The sequence below is a fragment of the Halichoeres trimaculatus genome, unplaced genomic scaffold, assembly GCF_033239565.1.
Source record: "Halichoeres trimaculatus isolate MK-OKI-2021-1 unplaced genomic scaffold, fHalTri1.1 fHalTri1_scaffold_3, whole genome shotgun sequence".
NCBI classification, from domain to species: domain Eukaryota; kingdom Metazoa; phylum Chordata; class Actinopteri; order Labriformes; family Labridae; genus Halichoeres; species Halichoeres trimaculatus.
The window spans coordinates 37,047,700-37,073,776 of NW_027437181.1; the positions used below are offsets into that span (position 1 = coordinate 37,047,700).

The window sequence follows — 26,077 nt, forward strand, 5'->3', positions numbered from 1 at the left end:
AGGACCTGAGGGCTGCAGAGAATGTTCATATTTTTAAAATTGGCAAGGGCTGCTCTTTTAATCATGTAAAGCACTTTGTGCTACATTTTTAATGCATGAAAAGTGCGTTATAAATAAAATTTGATTTGATTTGAATTTACAATGACTAAAAATCATGTACAAATATAATTGTGTATCAAAATTATTTTAGCATGTTTTTAGATTGTATAAATTAGGGTATTTTATATGACCATGTTTTGGGTAATTTGGAAACTATTTTCGTGCCAACCTATACACTAGTGGATCTTAATCAGAGTAACTTGACATCTCTATCAGAACAAATTTTCCGAAATTGAGACAAAAATCAACTTCGAAGTACATTGTGTGAAGATTTTAATGACCTTTCCACAAAGGCTGATGCCACAAAGAGGAGTCAACTACATTAAAAGGTCAAGCCCTACTTATTTAAAATGATAAAAATAAATGCATTTCCTCACATAAATTCAGTAGACACCTTCAGGAAATGTATCATTTGCTGGATTGTACTTTATAGTTCATGGATTTTCAAAAACTGTCCAGATAAACCAGAATACACCCTATTGTGTCAGGGCTCACTATGGTACAGAGTGAGGGCTCATCTGTCAGACAGAAATCAAGTGAATATTTTTGTGGAAATTAACAGAGCTTTCCAGCACTTTCCACCTGACATTCATGGAGTAGTCTGTTACGTGCAATACTGAACCTCACCTAAGTAAAACAGGTGCAATCTGTTCCGTCCTTTCTTCTGTGAATGCACCACCCAGTGTGTGTGTGTGAGCGCTTTTTTTCAGACTGGGCGGAGTTTGAGAGCTGCTGGGAAAACTCCCTGAGAGAGCAGAGAGGAGTCAGAGAGCAGACACACAGGAGAGAGGACACACACGCACACCTGTCGGACAGCAGCGCTGTGGTTTATACTCGTTTTTCTTCGCATTTGAGTTTTTTTTCTCTGAGATAGTCAGCACCTGAGGCTTCAGGATGACGGACACTCTTTTACCAAACGGCATCAAAGGCAGCGGAGGAGAGAGCGCGTACTTCAAGAAGGTCAGTTTGTTTCTTTTCACGTAAAACCAGACTACTCTATGTGTCCGTACACTACTTTAGCTACCGCCAAACCAACCAGAGGAGATTTGTAACGGCAGAGAGTGAGAAAGAAATGACAGTTTTCGGCATTTGAATGTCTCTTGTTTTGTATTGTTTTTGAATCAAACACGTCCTCTTTTCATCTTTGTCGCAAGAGAAAAACACTGTTGCCGTGGCTGCGAAATGCGAGCTGTACACTTAAATATCTTATAGTAGACATAGTTTCTGACAGTATAAAACGTTTACAACTTTTGATAACTCTTAATAATACTCATTTTTGCTTGTAATAAAGCGTGAATCTCTTCCTAAAAGCAGCCCTGATGTGTCACAAACATCAGCAGAAACCACTGTCACCCCCAGCTGTCAGGGTGTGTGTGTGTGTGTGTGTGTGTGTGTGTGTGTGTGTGTTCCTCCCAGAGTAGTCCCATCTCCTGCAGATACTGATAGTGGTTCAGGCTGAATGGGCAGTGACCAAACATCCCATAATTAACATAATCAGCTCCCTGCTGTTGTTGGAGGGGTTGAGGGTTACCCTGGTAAATTTAGGCCAGATTAGTCTCTTACACAGGGGTCATTTTGGCAGCACTGATCTTTTTTTTTTTTTTTTCTTTCTACCAGTTCCTCAGCGCTCACCTTTTTCAGATATCATATCAGAGGGGGTTAAAAAGAAAAGCTCTGACCTTTGACCCCTCTGTTGTTGTGCTCTAACTTGGAGTCGCGCTCACTGGATGCTCTGAATAACAGCATCATCTGAGTGATTATGATGTAAATGAGAGTGCGAGCGACACAAATTGTTCCTTAGATAAGAGGAGCTTTCCCTGTCTGTGTTTGAGATAAAGCAGAAGACTTTTAATCATGGTAATGAGTAAAAGCTGGAAGAAGTAGCCAGTGTACCTAAACCTTGATGTTTAAAAAAGCTGTAGACTTAAAAAAAAAAAAAAAATCCACCATGCTCTGAAGCTTCAGACTGGACTGTGAGAAAAACACCAATTGAGTGATAATGTTATGAGTTCCCAGTCTGCCATGCTGCGGCCTATGTGTTAGTGTCCAAAACCGGACTGTTTTTACAGACAAGCTTGTTTAGATGGGCTCATGAACAGGGCCTTTGTGCCTCTCAATCCCTCCGAATCCCCCTCGGAACGCTGTCTGGATTTAGGTTTTGTGCTGCACTTCCTGTGTCTATTAAAAGGTCAGTGGGAGCTGGAGTCTGGCACAGTCACAGGGCATGAAGGGACGCTGCGTAGCCTGGTACCTAAGTCACAACACACACCCTTCAGTGTTATTACTGTTCCCATCCTTCCTGCTCCCTCTATCAGCTCTGAGGTGTTGTTGCTCTCGTTGCAGAAAACCGGCTCTGTGTAAAGGAGCTCGCACGCTCACGGAAACCACAAAGCAAAGAGTATAGCGCTCTCATCGGGTCATGTTGAAAACATTTGCAATCTGGAAAGTTTAGGGTCAAATTTTAACCAAGAGGAGCCAAGATGATCTTTGCTTCCATGTTTTGTGCCCCACTTTCCCCTGGGTGAAAATGAGTTTAATGATTTACAAAGCCTCAGTACAAGCCTGGCTGGGCTCGGCTGGTGCTTCGGGGAGCTGCTGTGGTTCAGGGCTTCCTTGCCAGCTCTCCACTGTTTCACCTCCAGCTGGCTGACGTCCCACTGGATGGTTGCAGGATGGAAAGATGGCAGGACAAAAAGCCGAATAGGCATGTTTCTCCTCCTCGTCCTCCTCAGCATTGACGTAGGATCTGGCCCGAGGCCGTCCTGCAGCCAGACCACAGACGCAAATTGACAACATGTGTCCTGGTGCACAAAACCAGACAAGCTCCCTTAACTTGGAAGCACTCTTGGAGTCTGTCGGCAGCTTGTTTTGAGAATAAGACAAACAAAAGCTGCAGCTGCGATCAGTCAGGGTGACTCCTCACTTTAGAGCTTGGTGTTCACTTCAGGAGAGTGGCTATCACTTGTGTATTTATGGGGTGTTTTGAGTGTGACATGTGGGAGTAACTGCCTGGTTGCTGTTGCCTCTTCTTGGTTAGTCCCCGCTCCAAATCACCAGTTGCATAAGCCAACTAACCCATGAACCAGTGCTCCACATATTCAGGGTTATATAACAGCAGAAGGAATTGTTGTCTGATGGATATGAAAATGGACAGGACGCTCTCTGTGTCTTGTGCTAATGAAGTTTTTTGTGCTCTCAGAGAGAAAGGAGGTACTATGTGACTGTGCCAGTCAGTACGAGGGGTTCAACTCCCTGAGTGGTTCAGTGGGCTATGCAGGGCCAGAGCCAGGCCAGAATCAGGGGTCAGAGCCGTGGCTCACTTGATGTGATGTTAACAAAGTTTGAATCTGATTGCTGTCATAGGGTGAAGGTGAAATGGGGTGACTTCACTTTATCAGTTCTCAATCTAACCAACAGGTTTTTATAGAGACTGGAACACACAGTTAGTCATTTCTGAGGAACACGAAAGATCTAGCATGTGAATCTTAAGACGTATAATTTTACAATCTCGTAGCTTGTCCTTGATAAATAATACAATCACTGCTGACATCAGTGTGACCTCACCTCTGAGTCAGCTCCTGTGACAAACACAGGATTAAATCATTAGCTCATGTGTAATGTGCTGTTACACCTGTATAAATCTCCTCGTGACGCAGGATCAGAAGGGAGATGTAGCCAACGAGCAGTGGACCTGACTGATGGAAAACGTGAGACAGACGTCTATGTGTGATCTTGTCTTAAGAAAACTGCACTAATATTGACTCTGCTTTGGCTTACCTGTTGGTTTGACCTTTTTTTCTTGCTGGAGCAACTCACAAAGACATAAAAAAGCATCTCTAAGATGCAGTGAGGATCTTTCATGTTATGTAAGGGTGGTTGTATTGTTTTGGGATTAAGTCCCATGAGCTCCATCACCTGCTCTCACAAACATGTGGCTCTTGCCTACATGTGTTTTTGTTGAGGAAGCGAATAAATAGACAACTCTTTGCCTCTGCATGTCGAAAGTGTAATGTATTGAGCTCCTATGAACTGCTCTCATTGGATACTTTCAAGAGACAGTTGAAGGACCTGAGAACGGATGGATCTGGATGCTGAATGCTTTGATAACATCTTTATTCTGTCTGATTCTGGTACATACCTGTTGCTTCAATTCTTGTGTGCATGGGAAGGACACTTTTGAAAAAGAGATTTATCATCTCAATGAGGGCTGCAGCTATCGAATATTTTAGTATTCGAGTATTCTACTGAAAATCCCATCGATTAATCGAGTAATCGGATAAAATACATTTTTGTTTAGTTAAAGAGCAGTTATTTTTCAAATGAAATTTTTTCTCTTTAAGAAATGGAATTTTCTGATACAGCATGTCAATAAGAGCACTTGCTTTGGTAGCTCCAAAATTTGTAAACACACTTTGACACTTTTTTTGTGCCTTGTACATCTCATCAAATGTTGCGGACCCAAATGGCACCTGTTTCGTAGAATGACCCATTAGTCTCCAAACTCCAGAAAAGAAGCTAGATTTGTTGCTAGTTGCTAATTTGTATAAGAGGTAGCTTGAGGGGTCTGAAAACTCTCTTAATATGGCCTCAGCTCTATTTGAAATACCAAAAATTAAACGATTCCTCGAGGCGGAGAAAATTACTCGAGTAATGTTTGTAATCGAGTACCTCGAATCATTCGAGGAATCGTTTCAGCCCTCAACTCAATGAGGTTTTTTTCCTGGTTAAATTGAAAAGTAATGTTTGTTTACAATCATCAGCTGCCACATAACACCTGATTTAGTTTGCTCAACAGCCTTGTTGTCATGGTGCGAGCTCCAATGTCCTAGTAAATATCTGAATGACGTAAATATGTGTGAAACATTTACACAGTGGCGTAAACATTTAACTGTTCAGAGCTGTTATAGCTAGCAAGGTCTTAGTTGAAGAGTATCTCTGTCCAAATCAGTGCTTCAATAGGAGGTATTTTGTTAATCCTGCTCCTGTGTCAGCCATGAGGACAAAAGAAAAAACAATTCCTGCTCACAAACTCTCCACAGATATCATCTCCACTGACCAAAACACAGCCAAGAAAGTTTAGTATAAAGTAGAATCTTGTTGCTGATAAACAAGTTTAACTTTTAGGTCATGTAGACAAGCAGCAGCATGGTATGTAACCATCATCTGTACAGACTAAGACATGATGTCATGGTCACTGGTCAGCTGATCAGAGTGAAGCTGCTCTTCAGGATCGGGGTCATAACTCAGGAATGCAGCCGGAGTTAAAGTTTGTTTCAGACTGCACATTGCAAACGGACAGATCACATATACTGTTATTACTGCCGTGACAACGACCAACCACAAGCCACTCCCTGTTTTCTTCGTACACACACACACCTCAGTCTTTGATGAAATGGTTGACGTAAGGGGAAGCTCACGCCCTTTTTTGTCGTTCTCTCTCGTCCTCACCCTGATTTTACGACAGGCCACGCCCTCTGAATGCCTGGATAGAGCTCTATTGTGAAATTAACAAGGCTTTCATTTCTATAAATAGTTAATCATTACACTCATGGGTGACTCAAATGTTTGTAAAAGAATGCCCAAGTCACTGCAGTGGAGCAATAAAAAGCAATATAACTAGAGAATCATAGAGATGACCCTTATTGTTGGCTTGAAGACGTCATCGTCCTCTATTCGCCTTTTTTTACTGGAAGTTTCACTGGATCAGAGAGCCAGCAGCATGACTCAGGTACCAATGAAACGGATGATACACAGGAGACACTGCACAAGCCACCTGGAATGATGGCACTTACCTGAATAAGTTGTGTATAACTCTTTACTTTGCTTATTTTTTGTGAAGATTTTTGTGTTTTTGAGACGGCTCAGGACAGGAGAGTCAGACAGGAAACAGGGGGAGGCAGAGGGGATGAAATGTAATAACGCTGCTGGATTCCAGCACAGGATGTGGATAATACCTGGTGTATTTCTCCAGACAGTGGTCCTGTTTCAAGACCTGTTTCATTGATTTATAACATTTCATTTGTGTTTGTAGATATATTAATGCTGATTTTGACAAATATGGAAATAATTAAAAAAATGTTTTAGTCACATGCTAGTAGATATAAGTTGAAGCCTTTCAGGTACACAAATTGTTGCTGACATCCAAAAAAAACTGAAGGGTCAATGTGTAAAAAATATGTTTGCTCAACAAAATGAGCTGAGGTATTATTTCCATTCACACATGCACCAAGAGGGAGAGGCTGTGAAGTATGTACAGGTGAAGAGACGGCTTTAAATAAACATCCTACAGGTGAATGAGGGACGGTAAAGACTAAGACAGCAAACCTTCCCATGGAGAATTTTACCTCCTCAGTTTTATCCAAATGTTGAAATTTTGGATGAATCCTGTGCATGTGTGAAAGGGACTAATCTGGTTTCTTATTGTGGGAACTGTGAGGGATTATCCCTAAGCCCTGGAGTTGAAGCCCTCGTGAAGTGTGGAGCCCCTTGTGTGTTTTGCTCTGTTGGTAAAGCTCCTTGATGTGGGATGAAAAAGGGTCATGTGTGTGGAGTGAGCCAGCTGGATGTCTGCATATCTTTAAGACATCAGCTGCTGCACAGGTGAAGATAAGGATTGAGATCAAAAAGAGGATCCCAGAAACAAAGTTTGATTGTTTGGTCAATTCTTAGATTATTTGCTCTTCATCCCAATGATTGAGTTTTTAGTCAACATGAGAAGTGGGTTTTAAAGTTAGACAACACTCATATTTGTGTCCCAGTTCAGAAGCAGCCTACCTTTATATGAGCCCTTTGATTATTTGGGTCAGGCTGTTTAATGCTCTGCAGTGAGTGAGTCACTAATTCTGATATATTTTAGATTTTGTGATTTTAAAGAAAAGTCACTACTGTTACATTTTCTCTGCTTCTGCATCTGCATCAGTCCCATAATCCTCACCTGGACATTAAGGCAGAGGCTGATCCTCATTTAGCTGCTGACCTCCTCTTCAGATAAATGACCTCAGCATTAAAGCGTCTAAAGTTGAAGGCTGTCAACGAACTGGTTTTACTGAGCGGACTGGTCTCTGTGTATCATGGGTGTTTGTTGCCATCTGAAGCAGAGCGCAGACACACCTCTGCTGTGCGTGAGTCAGCCCGCGTGAATGTCTCAGGCCAGTTTATCTGAGCTGCTGTGAGTGACAGCATGTTGACTTAGTCAGGCTGTGGTTGTGATAGGGACAAGGACATACAGTGCAGCCACAAACTCACACACACACACACACACTGTAAACATAGGGGGAGTGTGTGCAGGGCAGTCACACACAATTATCATTAACTTTTATTCTAATATCTGAACCAAGAGATAAATTTACTTATAGGTGGAAACCTGAATTTTACTGACTGGAGATGAATAATGTGTTTAAAACTCCGTCATACTGACAGCAATGACTCTCTGATGCTTGTTCTTTTACAGAGATGTATGCTGGAAAGACTGGGGGAACAGTTTTTGGCCGACAGTGCATAAATCTGGCTGTGTTGCCCTGTGGGTCTTTCTCTCTTGGTCTGTTTACAGTCACCACTCTGCCTTAACTCATGTCACAAAGCTGTGTGACATAACTGCAGTGACTCCTATATATGATGATAAATGTTTCAGTTTTAAATAAGAATTTGAACTTTAACAGAAAGGTTTAAATGCAGGTATCATTTCTATGTATTTATCATTTCAACAATATCAGTTGTTCTCAGTCGTCCTTATTCGATTCCATTTTTTCTTTTTTGAAATCTTAACACTATAGTTTTATTTGGTGGTATATTTAAACCAGATGATATAGATCAATTATTCTTTTTGCATATAAATTCTGGTTTGTGTTGTGTTTGCAGAAATTCATTATAAAGTGCAGACAACAAAAACACTACAATCCTGTGTTTGTTCACATCACTTCCTACATTGAATATACATCATCACATTTCTTTTTTACTCTACATTTTTTAGGGGTACAGTCATGACATTTCTGTGTTTAGAAAAATGTGTAAATTTTTTCATTTTTATGGTTTATTGCATTTTCTAGTATTTTTTTCAGTTAGGCTGTATATAAGTCTATACATTTTATTTAAGTTAGGAATATAAGGTTTTTAGTGTATGGCAAAAGTTTTCTGCACGTAAGATTCATGGACTGTATAATAAATAATAACTGTCACTGTGACATTACCTGTTGGGTAATCATTAGCTGGGGTCAATAAGGCTGGCTTTGAGCACAACACTCATGGCCATATGGGGCTCGCCTGTCAGTCATCTTAATATTTTCTTTACTGCCAGTAGGCCTGTCACGATAACAAATTTTGCTGGACGATAATTTTCCAAAATATTATTGCCGATAAATGATATTATTGTCAATATTATTTTGATTTTTTTTTTCATTTTTTCATTGATGTAATTATGATAAATAGGACAATAAAGTGAGTACACCATATCAAAAGCAAGAAACTTTAATTTCTTTAGAGTATTTAACTGTAATTAAAAGGTCAGGATCTTTTAAATTAAAATAGATTAAAAAATATAATAAATTTAACAAACAAGAAAGAGAAAAAGAAATACAATGAAAATGAAATGGACTCTTTTAGAAAAAAATACATGTTAATGAAAATAATTAATACTAATCAAAAACAATAAAACATAGACCCTGTCTCTAAAGAAAAACCAAACTCCCAAAAAAATAAAAAACAATAAAAACTATAGACTAAATAAAAGGGAGTTTATACAGTTCCTGAATTGTTTGTAACATGTACTTTTTCCCAGTCAATCCGTACTGTCTGTCAAACATTTTGAACATTTCTGGCTTTCAACCGTATTGAAGGGCTGCATTTCTTTGGCAATGTAGCTGTCTTTGAGCGCCCACCATTTGGAGCTTTTATTTCTATTTACTTTGCCGACCAAAAGCCTCAGTAAGAGCGGATTGTCAAAGAACAAGGCTCCGCTGCACCTCCCTCTTCTTCTTCTTCGTCGCCACTGTTTTCAAACAAATGTGACAAATCAGCTTGTTGGTGTTCATGAGCTCACACTTTGTTCATTCTGATAAAAAACAAAATATTCCCACACTGGGACTGTGGCAGGCGGCTTAAGAACCGTATCTTTGGTGCCATCACTCATATTAGCGTGTGTTTCCTCCTTACCCCTCAGGACGCTCGCTTCAGCGCTCTCCATGTGTACGGGCGAGAAGCCCCGTTGCAAAAGATGCCAAAGATCACATTTTTGACAGATGCTCACTCTGCTATAAATCCACTAAATCCGCTATAGAACCTTTGCACCCCGATGTTAGGAAAGATAGATGTAGTGAGCCATCTTCTCATTCAGCCTCTTTGGTCGAAAGAGAGGAGGAAAACAAACATGCATGCACGTGTCAGTTTATCGAGGCTGGCAAACTTACCGAGGACGTTTTTATTTATCGTTCGGTTACTCGATTCATTGATTATCGTGACAGGCCTAACTGCCAGTAAGAAAAAATATCACCGCTCTACAGTGTGTGTCATTAGAGGAATTGAGTGATTCAGGAAGGAGAGTTTTTTTGTACCAGCTGTAAACGTTTGGTTCTTGTGGAGCCATTCCCAAGCAGACACTAGACGAACTGTAGATTTTAACACTTCAGCATTGCCTCACATTTTTAGTCTAGAGGTTTCCTTTTGGTAAATGTAAAGATATGCTCTGTCAGACTTGGTATGGTAGATCACAAAGGGATTGATGACTGTGTTTTTTGCTAATGTGTTTGTTTCTGTGTCTTTATCTCTCAGGGTTGTAACCCGTTTGCCCAGACCGGACGAAGCAAACTGCAGAATAAGCGAGCAAGTCTGAACCAGCAGATCATCAAACAGATGAGGATGAGGGCTGGAGCTGAGAACCTGCTGAAGTAAGAACAATACCCATGACTAATAACACACACTTACATAATAAACACACATGTGTCAGCTCAATTTAGGGAACAATTACACTATGTTCATTTAGAGTGGTAAGATTTTATCTCTCCGAAAAGAACACAGTAAGCACAGAAAGTGCAGGATAGACAGTAACATACCTTCTGTTATGAATTTGCATCTGTTGCATAAGAGAGAGACAGATATGCATCTCCCCCTGCTCCTCATTCATGGTGTGACTGAACCACCAGCCAGTTATATCACTGAGCTTCATGTGACCTCTAGTAAACTGCAGTTATCTGTCATCAGTCTGTCATTAGCTGCCATGAATTCTGGGTAAGACTTAAATCCACAAAGGGGGCCCGATGATATTGGCAGATGAAAAACTCGGAGAGGAGCATTCTTTGAACCCTGGAAACAAAGAGCCACTGTGACATGCGGCTTAGAGGAAACCTCACACAAATGTCAACATCGCAGAGCCTTTGTGTTTTGATTATAGCTCGTAATCTGTGATATTTCCTGTAAGGGTTTGGTGGATTGATGGTGCCGACATCTTTCACCAACATGTGTCACTGACCACAGCGTCAGTGTGATTTAACGGCCTGTGTCTGTGCCAAACGTCTGCTCTTTTTTAATTCCTTCACTAAACTCAGATAACACCCTTCAGGTGTTTCTTGGTTACAGCTCATATTTAAACATCTTTTTGTCACCTTTGAAGCCAACAAAGGCCAACGACAAAGTGTGAATCCAGGGAAATCTCAGGCGAGGGTTGTTGCAGTCTGGTTAAGCCGACTTTACCAGTGTCTTTACCGGAGCAAAGAACCACAGAGCAGTCTGCAGACTGAAAAAGTTCAGCACCTGTTTCTGTCTCTGCTCAGCTCCCACCACAGTTACCTCCTGCTCTGATGCCCTGTCTCTGAGAGGAGGTAGAGTGCCTCTCTGTTCCTTTTGCTTTTTTTTTTTTTTAATTATTATTTAATTATTTGTATAGCACTTTTAAAAACACAGTTTACAAAGTGCTTTGACAAGCAATCAGCACAAAATAATAAAACACAAACAAACAATGAGCACAATAAAGTAAAAACAAAAAGCACAGCTTAAATAAAGACTAACAGAGAGAGAGACAATGTAAAAAGACATGAGGTGAAAAGGTCCTTTCCATTATTTATAGTACTTTGTTGGAACCCAGACAATACAAGAACCATGCAGCCTAAAAAGAGACCATGAGGACCAAACATAAAAAACATAAAATAAGCAAGAATAGGAAACGCAATTAAAAAAAAAAAGGGATGAAAGCAGAAATCAGGTCAGAAAATATAAAAAGATGAAATGAACAATGATGATAAAATTACAAAATAATAAAAATAAGTGGCGATGATAAAATACAGTAATAAACATGAGCAAGAGTTAAGGCAATTAAAAAGGTCGAAAAATTATCTATAAAAGAGTTTAAAAAGGTGAACCATTAAAAAGTTAAAATCATAATTAACAGCACATAATAGTATTAATAAATTAACGAAAAGGAGTAAAAGAAGGTAAAGAAAACAAACAGTAAAACAAAATAAGATAGAGATAAAAGACATTAAAAGATGGTAAAAGACAGTAATAGACGGCATCACATAAAGGCAAGTCTGTAAAAGTGAGTCTTTGAAAGGGACTTAAAAGAAGCAACAGACTCTGCATGCCTTATCTCCTCTGTCAGGTCGTTCCAAAGTCGAGGAGCTCGGATGGAGAAAGCTCGATCACCCTTAGTTTTGAGTCTCGACTTTGGAACGACCAGCAGGCCTTCACCAGAGGATCTAAGGCTGTGGGCTGGCACATATGGGACTAAAAGCTCAGATAAATAACTGGGGCCCAGCCATATCATACCAACCCTTAATAGTCACTGTCCCATTTTCTGCTCCTTGTTGAATGCAAAGAGTCCGGCCTGTGAGTGGCAGGGCTGCGGCTGGAAAGCTGTTGAGACCTCTGTGAAATTTACATTCTTGTCTCTGTGTTCTGTGTAAAATGATGTGCATTTGTTAAAATAGGCGTAAAAAAAAAATGAGCAAATTTCACGACCTCAGGTTGTCAACGGCCGGGCTGTGACCTTCTGAAAAAGAAAAAAAAATCAGAAAAGGGCACAACTTAAATGGTGGAAATGGAGGAACATGCTACAGACAGCAGGAAAAACAGCCTAGGGCTCCAGAAACTGTGAGTTGAAGCTAATATGCTAATAAAGCTTTGTCATTGTCACTTTGCTCCATGTGTTATTTCTATTTTGAGCAGGCTGAATTCAAAGCTTGAGTGAATAGTTACACTTCAGCAGAGCTGTTTCAAAGTAATCACAGCATGAACAATAATGTGGTTTGGACACAGGTTCACCTTCAGCTGTTTCTACTGAAGCAAAGAAGCTACTCACTCATCACTCCTGAGTTGGACTGTTCTTTATTTCCTGTGAAACAAACCTCTTTTATTTTCTATTTTTATGTCTTTTCAGAACGAGACAAAGCTATGTGTACAGAGATGTAGACGTGTTTATATGTACAGATGAATACTGTGTAGTTAGATTGAGGTCAGGTTCAATGTTTGCTCCACCTGTCAGAAGCTGACATTTGCATCTTTTATTACAGTGACCATCTGTTTAGGTGCTTTCCATCACGTTAAGCCCTCAAGGGAAAAGGCCTCTGATTGGTTGTAGGACCAAGTTGACTTTACAGAGACACTGCTGTCTGCCACAACTGACCTACACTCAGTCTGTTTGTTTAGGACACATTCAGATCTTCTTCCTCTGTGACCTGACACAACAGGTACTGAATGGTATGACGTAGTGCAGTGAAAAGAGTCCATTGAGGAGGCTCAGGCATCTGATAAGGGCACCTCCCTCTGCAGGTGTTCTGGGTGAATCAAAGTGAGAGTAGACACTGGATTAGATCTAAAGCTTTGATTTGGGAACACCTTTGGATCCCCCAGAAGGAGCTGGAAAATGTCGCTGTGGAGAAGGATGCCTGATTGAAACTGCCCGGACTGCGTCCCTTGCAGCTTGACCTGAGATGAAGTAGATGGAGATGGATGAATTTTCTTATCATGTCCAGGAATAAAAACATCTGACTGTCATGAACGTGAAGTTTGTTCTATTGTCAGTCACTGGTAAAAAGAGAGTATTTAACCTAGATGTTTCATTGTTCATTTAAAACCCAGTCTGAGCCTGTGTGGCAGCTGAGCTTCATGTGTTTCCATCAACATCGCTTACACAGCACTCCCCACCAAACCTGCTCCACCAGAAAAAAGAAAACAAGTCCTTCAAGCTAAAACTTTCAGCTCACTTCAAATGGAGGAAACTCCACTCACTTGCGGCTTTACTTCTGGTGAAAATATGGCTCCAGAAATTTCCAGAGCTTGGGCAGCAGCTGTCAGACGTCGTGTAAACACAAGGCTAAAAATGGTGTTTATGGCAGGCTCACTGTACCAGATTGCATAAGGTTATACAGAGCTTCCTGTTTCGGTGTCTGCCTCCTGCTCTGCAGAGATGGTCAAAAGTTTACTGAGCTGTTTGAGGCTCATGATCTGTACGATAACACAATTCTGTCTGTGAGTTCAAACCTGCTCTGCTTTATTTGAACAACAATTAGTGTGGTGGGAGAGGATAATGCTGTCTGTGTGTGTGTGTCTTAGTGTCTGAGTGTATGATTGTGTTCAGGGTATAGGCCTGAGTAAGCCTACCATCAGCTGCAGGAGCCCCCACATTCCTGCACTACTTCACATAGTCTGTCCGCCCAGCCAAGGCCGGGGGCAAATGGACTCTGTGTGAGTGTGTACGTGTGTGTGTGCGTGTGTGTGTGTGCCAGCCCATCTGCAGCTCAGAGAGCAGCCTGGATGCATTTCTGAGTCTCAGGTATGCTCTCAGCTCTCAGCTTTATTTGAAGTCCCTGAGTCTCACACAGTCTGACTGTAGATCTGTGCTCCTCCATCTGTGTTTATGATACTAATGTCATGGTAACACTTCATGCTTAAAACTTCAGCATGAGTTCACGTGTCAAAGGCGGATAAATCATGCCTGCTTGTGCCAAAGTATGACCTGATTTTCAGAAGCTTCAGCAAAATATCAACAAACTCAGATCAGGTTGAGAGAGTTTGGTTTTTGTCTCAATGATCCATAAAACAACAAACCTGTCTTTGTTTCTCTTCGTGTGTGTGTGTGTGTGTGTGTGTGTGTGTGTGTGTGTGTGTGTGTGTGTGTGTTTTGTCTTTATTCTATTCTGCATGTGCTGCTATCAGTTTCACAACCTCTCCTCTGCTTCTCTCCTGTTCTGCATTCTTGTCTCTATCAGCAACAGGTGGAGTCCGTCTGGTCCGACCAGTTCTCTCCTCTCCTCTCCTCTCCTCTCCTCTCCTCTCCTCTCCTCTCCTCTCCTCTCCTCTCCTCTCCTCTCCTCTCCTCTCCTCTCCTCTCCTCTCCTCTCCTCTCCTCTCCTCTCCTCTCCTCTCCTCTCCTCTCCTCTCCTCTCCTCTCCTCTCCTTAGTTCTCTCCTCTTTTCCTTTCCTCTCCTTACTTCTCTGCTTTCCTATCCTCTCATTTTTTCCTCTCTCTGCTTCTTTTCCTTCATTTCCTCTTCTCTCCTCTCCTTTCCTGTCCCATCTTATCCAGCCTTTTTTTAACCTCTTCTTGATTCTCTGTCCTCATCTCCTCTTCTCTATGCTCCTCTTCTTCTCTCATTAATTATCCTCCTGTTTTTTTCTTACATTCTCTACTTTCCTCGTGTCCTCTCCTATTCTTTTCCCTTCCTCCTTCTCCTATCCCCCCCTTGGAGTCTTCACATAGATCTAGAAAGTCCAGAAAGTGAGACTATTTCCTCATCACTATTGATTTCAGTTTGCTTTAAAGTTATTTCCTTCATCTTTAGACACCACTAGAGAAGAAAATACACAGTTTTGCAGCTTATATTTTTATAAGTATATTAAAGGCTTTTCATCAACACCCCCCTGAAAATATGTAGTAAAAAGTGTTACACTTCATTAAAGTTTGTTGTTTGATCTGTTATCGGCTCAGATCAGTGTCAGAACCGGTTTCCTCTCCTCAGGTCAGTGGCTCTGAGGAAAGATAAACTGTCAGTGCGCCAAAGAAATCAAACCAGCCTCTTCAGAAAAGAGAGAGAGGAGGGGAACTTCTGTGTAAGCAGTAGAGCTGTTTTTACAGCCTGGTTCTCACGTTCAGTGGGACAGTATTAGATATTAAATTGGATATTAATAACAGGCTTTGGGGCTCTCGAGCTGGCATCTGCTTTGTCCAAACCACAGCACCTCCTGTTCCTCGTCTCTGATGGTTTCCACAGACCAAACCAAACCTCCTCAGAAACCCTTCAGTGGGCCAGAGGGCCACTCCAACGTCAGATGATCAAACCACTCCATGGTCTGTTTGCAAGACTAGTTTTTGTTGCTTCAGAGCTTAAATTATTCTGCACCATTTCTGAAAACAGTCTTGATCATCTGTGCAGATCCTGACTGCTGATGCACTGCAAGAAAATGAAATCTTTGTTTTTGTCTTATTTTAAGTAAAAATGTCTTTGTAGACTAAGAAAAATGAAATTGTATTAAGACATTATTATAGTCTTGACAAGCACATTTCTCTTACCACAATGGTAGATTTTTTTTAAAGGTCCATATTCTGCTCCTTTTCTGCAGTTTAATATGGATTATTGATGTCTTCATGAAATGGTAGTAACATGTTTTGGTCCAAAAAGCCAATAAATCAAGCACAGCAGCATTGTTTCCAGGCTCTCATAGCCCCTCTGTTCAGAACGCTCTGATTTAGTGGGCGTGACCTTCATATGTAAATGAGCCACCGCTGATACCGCCCCACACCTAAGCGTCACTGAGAGCGTTACAGGCTAAAACAACAGGCTAACTGCAGCCAAAGTTAGCATCCTGAAGCTAACACAGACAGGGGGGACACTGAGGAAAAGCTCTTACATCTGCTCCACAGCACACAGCATTCAAAATACTCACATTTCCAGGGTTTGAGGTTTGTTGGTGGATGGTTGGTAATGCGCCTGGATTCAAGACCAGTCTATTCGCTGGCCCTCTGTTGTACTGTCCAAAGTTGGAAAAGCAGTCGGCCGTGAAGTGACTAGCACACACATGCACAGTTTTACTGAGTGTAGCTGGAACATTTCCTTAATAAATGAACTCGAGCCACTCGGTCTTGTCTTCTTCCGAGATGGGAAGCTTGTGCCTGATGGAACTATGTGGCTGTTTACAGCCAAAAACAAAGCAGTGATGGCTCTTCAACTTTGGCATTCCCCTCCTCGCTGCTGGAGAGATTTTTCTCCAGCAGCAGGGCAGGGAGGGTGTTTGGGGGTATCTGCTCCGGTGGACCAATCAGGTCAGACTTGCTCCTGATTATTCAAAAAAGGGACTTGCTGCACTACTAAGTACAGGTTTTGACATTAAATATCACATTTTGTGGGCTGGGAGGAAAGCCAAAGACCCACAAATTTAACTAAAAGACTTAATAGAGTGATGTTTGCATAATATGGGACCTTTCAAATTCTTTCAAGCAATTTGGACCTCATTTTTGTCTTAAAATAACTTTAAATTAGACACTTTTCTGGACTGGGCAAGTGAATATGGTTCATATTAAGTCTAAAAAGACATTTTTAACTAAAATAAGACCCCTCTCACCCCTTTTATAAATGCAAACAGATCTTGGTTGAGGCTGTTAATTTTTGGAAAATCTCATCCTGACTGACCTTTAACTGTAAGAAAATGATCTGAGAGTCTCTGTTGTGTAAATATGGAAAATGGATCTCCGCTGTTTCCTCCCAAAGAGTTTTTTGACATCTGTCTACCAGCAGCAGCAGCTTCAGACATGAAAAATAACTATATAAAAATATAAGTAGCTTTAAATCATAAGCTGATCTTCATGCTTTTTATCTTTTGTAGCTTTTAAAAGAGACCGCACTGTAAATTTCAGTCTGTTTTATCACCAGTTAAGAAAAAACGCTCACAGGAGCTTTAATGTTGCCAAGTGTTTCTCTCTCAGCCGTTTAACCCTCTGCTGAACTGTTCCTTTAACATCTGCCTGCCAGCTCTTCTTCACGTCTCACCTGGCATGTTAAAATCACATCCTCAGTAATTACAGGGCAGAGATCAGGTGACAGGTAGTGCAGGTGACAGTGACAGCAGTGAAATTTAGTCATCCTCAGTTTGAGGTGTGTATGTAGGTTAGGGTTTGTGCCAGATTAGTGACTCTCGAACCATATTTCAAGACTCACAGTGACACTGAGCTAAAGGTAAAACCGTGGAGATTTGTGGCTTTGTTCGTGCTTTACCCTGAATCACAATGAATGGATGTGATTTGCAGTTTTTGTTTTCACTAACTGACAATACGTCATAAATCCTGCTCCACAAAAGAGTCAGCCTCACACACACACACACACACACACACACACACGCACACCTTATCTCTGTGCAGTGAGCCCTAACCTCCTTTGTGCTGTACCTGTACACTACATATAAAGCAGTGTGTCACTTTCAAATACACAACATTATGAGTAACAGACCTCTGACCCTGACCTCTTCAGATTCTATTTCTGGTTGAGTTTTATTTGGAAATCCAGTCTTTGCTGAATCTTGGCTAAGCTGCTGCGTGCTGGAGAGTAAATCAGGTGCACAGCAGGACACAGTGACGCAGGTCTGTGGTCCTAAATACCCCAGTAGAAACGCTTGTTTTAATAATCAGCTGCCTAAGTGTTTGGCTAACCTCTGGGCAGATCATAACAAGGCTGATTTTCCCTCTCTGTTTCTACCCTGTCTTGTTTTTGAAACACTTCTTTCTTTCTCCTTCTCATTGTTTCATCTGTCTCTCTCTTGCTCTGCAGGGCTTCATCCAACAACAAGGTCAAAGACATGGTTCTGCTGGAGCTGAGCTACGTTAACTCCAACCTGCAGCTGCTGATGGGACAGCTGGAGGGACTCAACAGCTCTGTGGAGGTGTACCAGAACACCCAGTGAGTACAGCTGCAGCCAACACACGTGTTACCCTGGCTACTGCAACATGCTAATCACCGTGGCAGCATCATGAGACATAAAAACTCAGGGGAAATGTGGGAGTATAGCAGCGGTGCAGTGTTAACATGGATGTTGAGCACATTTATGAAACACTAAAACAAAGGAATAACAGCTTCACAGCAGCAAATCTTTTGTTTCTTTGGGTTTGGCCTTCTCTACCCTTATTTAACAGTTAATGCAGAGCTGCTGTTTGGTTGTTGTAGTTTTGCATCTGAAGGAAATAGACTGTGTCTACTTTTAGCTTCCTGAAAGCTCATCTGTGATGATAGTGTTGCTGAGGCCACATATGATTCAGTTATTCAAAATGTTCCTTAACAAAACGCTTCTCAACATCACACAACTTCAAGATACTGTTTTTACCCTCTAAATCTTAAAATTAAACTAAAAAATAACAGGTTATCAAGTCCAGGAAGCACAACTTGAAAAAAACATCTTATCTTACTTTCAGATTTTTTTTTTTTTTCACTAGTTGCGAGTGAAAAACAACAGAGATAAATTTATAAAGAGTCAGAGAAACCGTGTTGGCTGGCAGTAAGATCCGGCTCTGACACGGTGCTGAAATCATCACGCGCTCTCCTGGATGAAAATCGCCCGACAACAGACGAGCAGATTAGCGGAGTCTCTGATAGAAGACGAACAACGTGAAGTGTCAGAGAGAGCTGCTCAACTGGACCGGCCGGTTTCTGGGACACAATGCAGCGTGCAACAAGGAAACAGAGAGGAGAAGTTTTATGCAAACTGAGATAAGCACCCGGCACAAAGCTCCTCTCAGTCAGACAATCAGGTGTGTGTGTGAGTGTGTGTGACGCTGATAGGTTCTGGTGTTTTCTTTCTTCCAACATAAGCTAAGTTTATGGGGTGTGGACAGAGATGCAGTATGTGTGTCATGAAGATGCACGCATTGTTTCTATCACGTGTTAAAGCGGCTTTAGATCCATATGGAGATTTATGTGTGCAGAATCTGGTTATTTATGGGATTGTGTCCTTAAAGCAAACTTTACTTGTGGACAGCAGATCTATGAGTGAAAGTGAACGCTTTGAAAGTTTCAGTTTTCAAGTTGAAGTGAGATAGCTTGCAGATTTAATTAAAATCATGTTATTCTTAGAATGAAAAAGCACAAATGGTTGCTATAGATGAGGATTGATGCAGATAAAAAGTAAGAAAGCAAAAAGAAGCACATTTCTGTTTGGTGAAATGAGAGCTTTTTGTTTTCCTGCATATTTTAGAAATTGAGATTCTTCACTTGAAACACATCTGCTTTATAATGGCTCTTCATGTTAAGGACACTTGAGTCCTCCACAAACCATCTGCCCACGGCTTAGACACAGAAACTCACACAGACACACATGATACACCCATTTACAAACCAGCTCGGCACTTTGCATTTATGTAGGATCAGAAAATTTAAGACAAAAAGTGCGGTTAAAGCAGAAATGTTTGTGCTTCACACACAGGGTTTGACATTAACACCTGCCAACTCGCCAAATGCGGGTGAATTCCAGCTGTGGTGGGTAACACTGCCACTTCTACTAGCTCTTTGGCAGGTTGAATTATTTAATTGTAGTTTTCTAAAACAGCATCTGAAATACTAAACCACTTGCAAAATGAGACTACGACACTACATCTCCCATAAACACTGCCTGCACACAGTGTTTGCTCATTGGTCCATTGGCGAAGGCTTTTGCTGATATAAATGCTGTCAGGTGCTCAGACTTCATCTCCAGCCTCCGTCTTGGACAACGTGACAGCTCCCGTGTGCACAGTGGTCGTTTATATTTAGAAAGGTTTTACATTGAGTCCAAGTAAACTGTAGCATGTCGTCATCAGATTTAATCATAGTAAACATAATTATCCAACCATAACATTGTGGTTAGTGAGAATGCTGAGTGGCTAGTAACTCTGGGAAGCTACTAGCCACAGTGGCTGGTGAGCAAAAAAGTGAATGTCAAGCCCTGTTCACACATTATTGACACACAGTTACACCAGTAAATGAAAGTGTAACTTGGGCGATGTCTTGCAGGCACAACACACAGACACAATTTGGTCAGGTTTCCATGACAACAAGTCACAACAGACCCCTGAAGAGATGAGGGTGAAGGAGGCTGGTCATTGATAAAAACCTTATTTACATCCAGACTGCTGCAGCGGGGCTGTTTATCCATCGTAGGAATATTTGTCATGAGAGACAGACTTTTGATGTGAACTATCTGTTGGTTATAAAACTAAAGAAATGAGATCAACAGTCATGACACGCCCAGCTTGGTTTGTTTATTAGAAAGATCTGCGTGCTCTGAAAACCAGGATTCGTTGACCTGGTTTTGTTGACTTGTATTCTCAGACAGGTTGGCACTCCCACTGTGAACTAGGGAGGAATGGACACATCTGAGGCCTCAGCTGTTCTGGTACAAATCTCCTGATTGCTCTACCGAGTGAATGTGACAAACAACCTGATGATATCTTTATGAAAACATTTTTCACCAACCACACAGAGATCAGATTCTCTGATGTATCTTCACAGAAGATAAAATCATGACTATGGCAGAGAAAAGAGGAACACCCAACATCACATACCGGAGCTTCCACAGAACAGTACTTAAAACCAAACACACACTAATCATGTCAGTGTGTCGACCCAATCTTAAAGTGTTAACCTCCCACTGCTGCTACACTTCTTTCTTTTTCCTGTGGCAGCAGCTCCACAGGTGGAAATGTATTAAAGCAGCAGCAAGCAGCTCCTGTTTAAGAGCATACTCACACTAAACCACCTAACCTGTGCAAAACACACTTTGCCTCCTCAGCCCAGTTTGTTATACTGGTGTTATTGGCCCAGACATGCACTGCAAAAACTGAACTCTGAGTGTCAGTGCCTTGTATTTGTAAAAAAGACTGCCTTCTTATACTTCAAATAAGCCACATTCACCTGACAAATGCAGAGAAATGTCTTGTTTCATGAAATTAAAAGAAAAACTAACTTGTATTGTTGTATAATGTCCTGATGCAAGAAACTAAGCAGGTACATTTTCTTTAACCCACTGGTGGAATCTTTTGCTCTTCACAAGCAATCCAGACGTCATTTTTGGTTTTAAATATCCTAAAGTAAGACATTTTCCTGGGCTTGTCAGGTGAGTGTGACTCGTGTTCAGTCTTACAGACAATTTTCTCTGAAAAAAGATGTGAACATTAATTAGAATTCATTTTTTGCAGTATGTTTGTATGCAGTGGTCTTCAGCTGGCTACAGCGCTCATTATGGACAGGTACTTTTATAGGTACCGACCAAATTCTGGGTACCGATTCATGTTTAATCAAAAGGTTACCATGTTTAGGTACCTAAATGCAACCTTGTGACTTTGAGGGAGTGTAAGAGTAGGCAATTTTCCATGCTGGACATGAACACAGCATAACAAGGTTATATATTAAAGAATAAATATGTAAAATTGAAAAAAAATATTTATTGTATTATCAAACAAGTTGATATTTTTTACCACATTAACACATAAAAGTACCGAAAACTGGTACCGTTGAGTACCGGTATCGATTGTCAGGTACCGGGCATTGGTACTGTATCGTTTCAATTGTGAAAGGTACCCATCCCTCGCGCTCATGTACCAGCACAGATTTGCAACAAAAAAATGATGCATTATGGGTACTATTGTCCCTCTTGACAACTTGAAATAATGTTTACCAAAGGTTCACAATCAAAAGATCAAGGAGTGCCTTAGGGTCATGGATGACTAGAAGTATGCCACAAAATCAAAGAGGCAGTCGTGCTGTTTGGTCTCCGTCTCTGAGATTAGATTTCTTGTACACAAAGGAACCTACATGGTGTTTCAAAGCCATGTGTGTGTTCTATTAGGACTTGATGGTCTATATACAAAGAGTAACCCTGCTAAGAGCTGGAGCTGTGTGAGTGCAGGCCAGTGAGGGGACTGGGGAGGGGGACCATCGAGCTTTGGCTCAGCATGGAGCAATTAGGTTTGGTGTGATTACGTCCCAAGCCTGCCAAGAAAAACAGGACGCATACTGCTCATCCCACTTAGGGGGAAGGTGGGGTCCTGACAGGTCGTTAGTCTATCACAGGGCTAACAGGTGGAGACAAGCTAGCATTAGTTTACACGCTCACACTAGTGGGTGATTTAGTCACTAGTTAACCTGGCAAGGATGTTTCTGGGTCACCGAAACCAGTTTGATCATAGACTTTATGTAATGAAAACCTCTGAGTGTTAATGTTTTTTGTTTATGTCCTTCATGTCCAGGAGTTGCAGACGGCCTCACTCTGAGGTTTTCCTTGTAGCACAGGTAACACTCATCAATGTGTGTGAATCACTACATTCATGATGTGGCCAACCCTAAAAATGGACTCCCCAGAGTTGAGACTTTGACTTGGATCAGATTCCCTGTACGAGCTCCAAGCTGATAAGAGGCCTCTGAGTGTCTCCTGTCACATGGCATCAGACTGACTCCAGTGTGGGAGCTTTGAGGCTCTCACAGAAACACCTGCTCACTGGGCCATCCTCTGACAAAGAGCATGCTGGGAAGCTCCTGTCACCTGTTCTCTTTTATGTTCCTTTAAAAGAAAACGTAAAAAGTCTGAAGTGTTCACATCACCTGATCACTGAACGGCCACTCACACAGCTGTACAGGAAACGTGCGAGGGAGTATCAGATATGTTGGGAAAGTCTTCCTCTGTCGTTTCTGAGCAGGTGTCTCAGTGTGATGAGCCACAATGAGGAGCTCTCCTCTTCCTCCTACTCCTCATCCTCCTCCCTCCCTGAAACACAACCTCAGAGTTTACAAAGAAAACAAAACACCTCTCCTCGTCTTTCGTGGCTTTTCCCAGCAGTCCACTGTCACCTGAATAACGTCTTCTTGTTGTTGTTTCTCACTCAGACCAGATTCGACTGGTTTTAGTCTGAGGTAATGCATATCTGAAGGTCTGTGCATGTGAGTGGTAGAGAACACGTGCACTGTATGCAGGGAGCGCCATCATTGAGCCACACCATGAACTGTGTTTGATGTTCTCATAAGATAATCAAGCAAGTGAAGCAGAATTCAGTCAAACTTTGAGGACAGATATCACCCAGCAGCCTTCACAGGACAAACTGCTGCATCTGGGAAAGTTTGTTCTGTTCCTCGATGTGATACAACATAAAGAGGGACAAACAACATGCAGTGACCAACTGTTAGAAATGTACAACACAGTCTGTTTGTACTTTTAATAATTACATATCTGCTTCAAATGTGATTTATTTGACATATTGATCAGATTTTCAGTGTGTTTCTATAAAGTCTGACCAAATAAATGGCTGTGACAAACAAACAAGGTGCTGAAATAGACAAAAAATGAATGGAATCCAACAGATTGTAACAACACAACACTGACTACCATCCACTACTTTGATTGCAAAGCTGCCAGTAACATATTAAGCAGTGATAAGAACAAATTGAATTCAGGTGAAAGCTGGGATGGTTACTGAATCAGGTACTTTCACAGGCACAGACTGAATTATGTCTGTAGTACCAAGAACTGATTCACTTAAAATCAAATGGTACCATGCTTTGGTAATTGTGAAAGCTACCCTTCCCTAGTTGAAAGTAGGGATGTCCCAAGTTAACCCCAAGCCCAGTCCCTATTATTGGACCGGTGCAGATTTTGGCATTTTGTAATTGGTTGTTGATTGGCGATTAAACAGATCTTTTCAACCAATCATTCATGTTTGCTGTCATTGAGCCCAGCCTTGTAAAACTGATGAGAGAATAATAGTCGATATGGGTAATATGGTAGTATGGTACAGTGATGTGCAACAGCAGCCTCACTTTGACACAGAATACATGAGCACAACCAGACACACTACATTAAAGGGGACATATCATGCTGATCCCTGATTTAATACTTACATTTAATATAATACATTTGAAAACAAGACCTTTCACCCCCTGAATTTTCAAAAAATGAGATATTGTATTTTTTCTGATATCCTAGAACGAGATTTGATGCCTCTGAAAATCGGTCATTGCCATTTGGCCACGAAATTTCGACTGTCGTGACGACACGAGGATCCTTTCTTTTTATTGGAGTAATCTGATAAAGCAGCTCCTCCTCTGTGATGTCAGTTAGTCACACAACCGCCACCGAGGGATACACCCACCAAGAGCTGAGTATCCCCCGTCAGATGCTGGATGCAGGGACTCTGCTCTGCTGAGCAGCTTGGCTTTACATGGTGAACTAGCAGTTAAAACACTGTAGTTTTAGCAGACGTCGTAATACTTGTGAGACTGTGATATTTGGATGCTTGTTCTGACATGCACTGTGAACCTGGACCACAATAATGCTGCAGTAATAACATATTGACGAACTGACGGTAGAGGCGATCTTTAGACTACACTTTCAGCATGATGGATAAAACAGACAGAGAAAAGTGAAGGAGCAGGATGGAGCCCTGTTATAGAAATAGTTTATTGGTGAAGTCTGCCTTTATTTCCACGTATAAACTATACATGTTACAGTACAGGTGTGACTCACCACACTGAAGTGTCCTGAGATGATCTGTGTCCAGGTGGATTTTCTTCCTCCTGAGCTGCAGAACCGTCATTATGGATTATGGATTAATGCATTACGGTGAAGTTTTGGCAAACAGCAAACTCGCTCAGTCTGCTCCATTCAATGTGGCAATTTTGTAAATACTGCCATGCTGCAAAAACCGCCCCCTGGCTCTACCCCCTCCGCCCCTGTGATTGAACTGACCAATCAGAGCACAAAGGGCTGTGACGTTGCGAGGTTACTGGAGGTCATTCTGGAAACGGAGCGTTTCAACGAGATCTTCAGAATGGCCTAAAATTAGGATATTGAGAACGCTATTGTGGGGCAATGAAGGAACTAAATGACTTGTACTGAGGGCAGAAATGCTTTACAGGCATCCTAGTCTGGCATAGTGAAGAGGAGAAACAAGCATATGTCCTCTTTAACAACATCTGCTTCACAGCATCTTACGGTAACTTCCCAGGGACATATGGTTCAAAAAGGCAAAAACAAACCAAACACAGGACAGTCTGTTAGCTTAGCTCTGAGAAGAAGGTGGGACACATTATTGAATCCAGTGCTCACACTGCAAAAACTAAAATCTCAGCAAGTGTTGAAGTGCTATTTTAGTAAAAATTGTCTCATTGGACTTCATTTGGGCTACATTCACCTGAAAAGTTGAGAAAAGTTTCTTATTCTGTTATTAAATGACAAGAATGATGCCTGGGTGGTTAAAAAATCTGCCAGTGGAATATGACAAATGTATTTGTTTATTTTCTCACATCATTTTTATTGCAGGCACTCGAAAAGTATTTTTTTCTTTTACCATTGACAGTTTTTTTAATAGAAATTTAGATGGTTTTTTTTAATCTTTTATATCTTTAATTAAGACATTTCTGGGTATTTACTCATAGTGTAACTAATAATTAATGATTTTCGTAAATTTAACAAGAGCCTAGCTTGAGTCTGAGTGTTTATGTGTGAGAGGAGTAGGAGTGAGCGTCCAAGGAGGCTTTTCACTTTTTTTGCAGGACAGATCACACACACACACACACACACACACACACACACACACACACACACACACACACACACACACACACACACACACACACACACACACACACACACAAGAGTAGAGCTCAGAGTGATCTCATCTCTGGGTACTAATGGATGGCTCTGCAGCCTCTCTCTGGCTCTGCTTCTGCTGATGAATGAAGGTTTGTGTGATCCACAGAGCCAGAGTGCCAGAGGAATGCTGCCTTATCATCAAGGGATGAATGAGTGTGAGGAGTTGTTTTTCCCTTTCAGTGGATTTGGATGTTCGGTTCAGTGAAAAAGCACTCTGCATCTCTGATCTGTCTGATGGAATGAGTCCTGATTAAAACAAGTTTGTGAAGAAGTCTTTATCGTAGCTTGTTGATGTTATTAACCGCCTGAGCTGGAGTTTTTGCTCCGATTTCAGTTGTTTGAATGACCCAGATGCCTCACGAATCCAGAATCAACACCGGCTTGTTTGTGAAAGGGA

General features: G+C 41.4%; 1 protein-coding gene across 1 annotated transcript in view; it reads left to right on the forward strand.

Annotated features, from left to right (window-relative positions):
* The first annotated feature begins 841 nt into the window (after positions 1-841).
* rhpn2 (rhophilin, Rho GTPase binding protein 2) overlaps positions 842-26,077 on the forward strand; it is a 41,875-nt gene continuing 16,639 nt past the window's right edge. Inside the window, exons 1-3 of the mRNA XM_074667062.1 lie at positions 842-1,059; positions 9,862-9,977; positions 17,841-17,969. Coding sequence (XP_074523163.1) covers positions 994-1,059; positions 9,862-9,977; positions 17,841-17,969 — 311 coding nt within the window. The 5' untranslated portion in view covers positions 842-993. The remainder of the gene's footprint in view (positions 1,060-9,861; positions 9,978-17,840; positions 17,970-26,077) is intronic.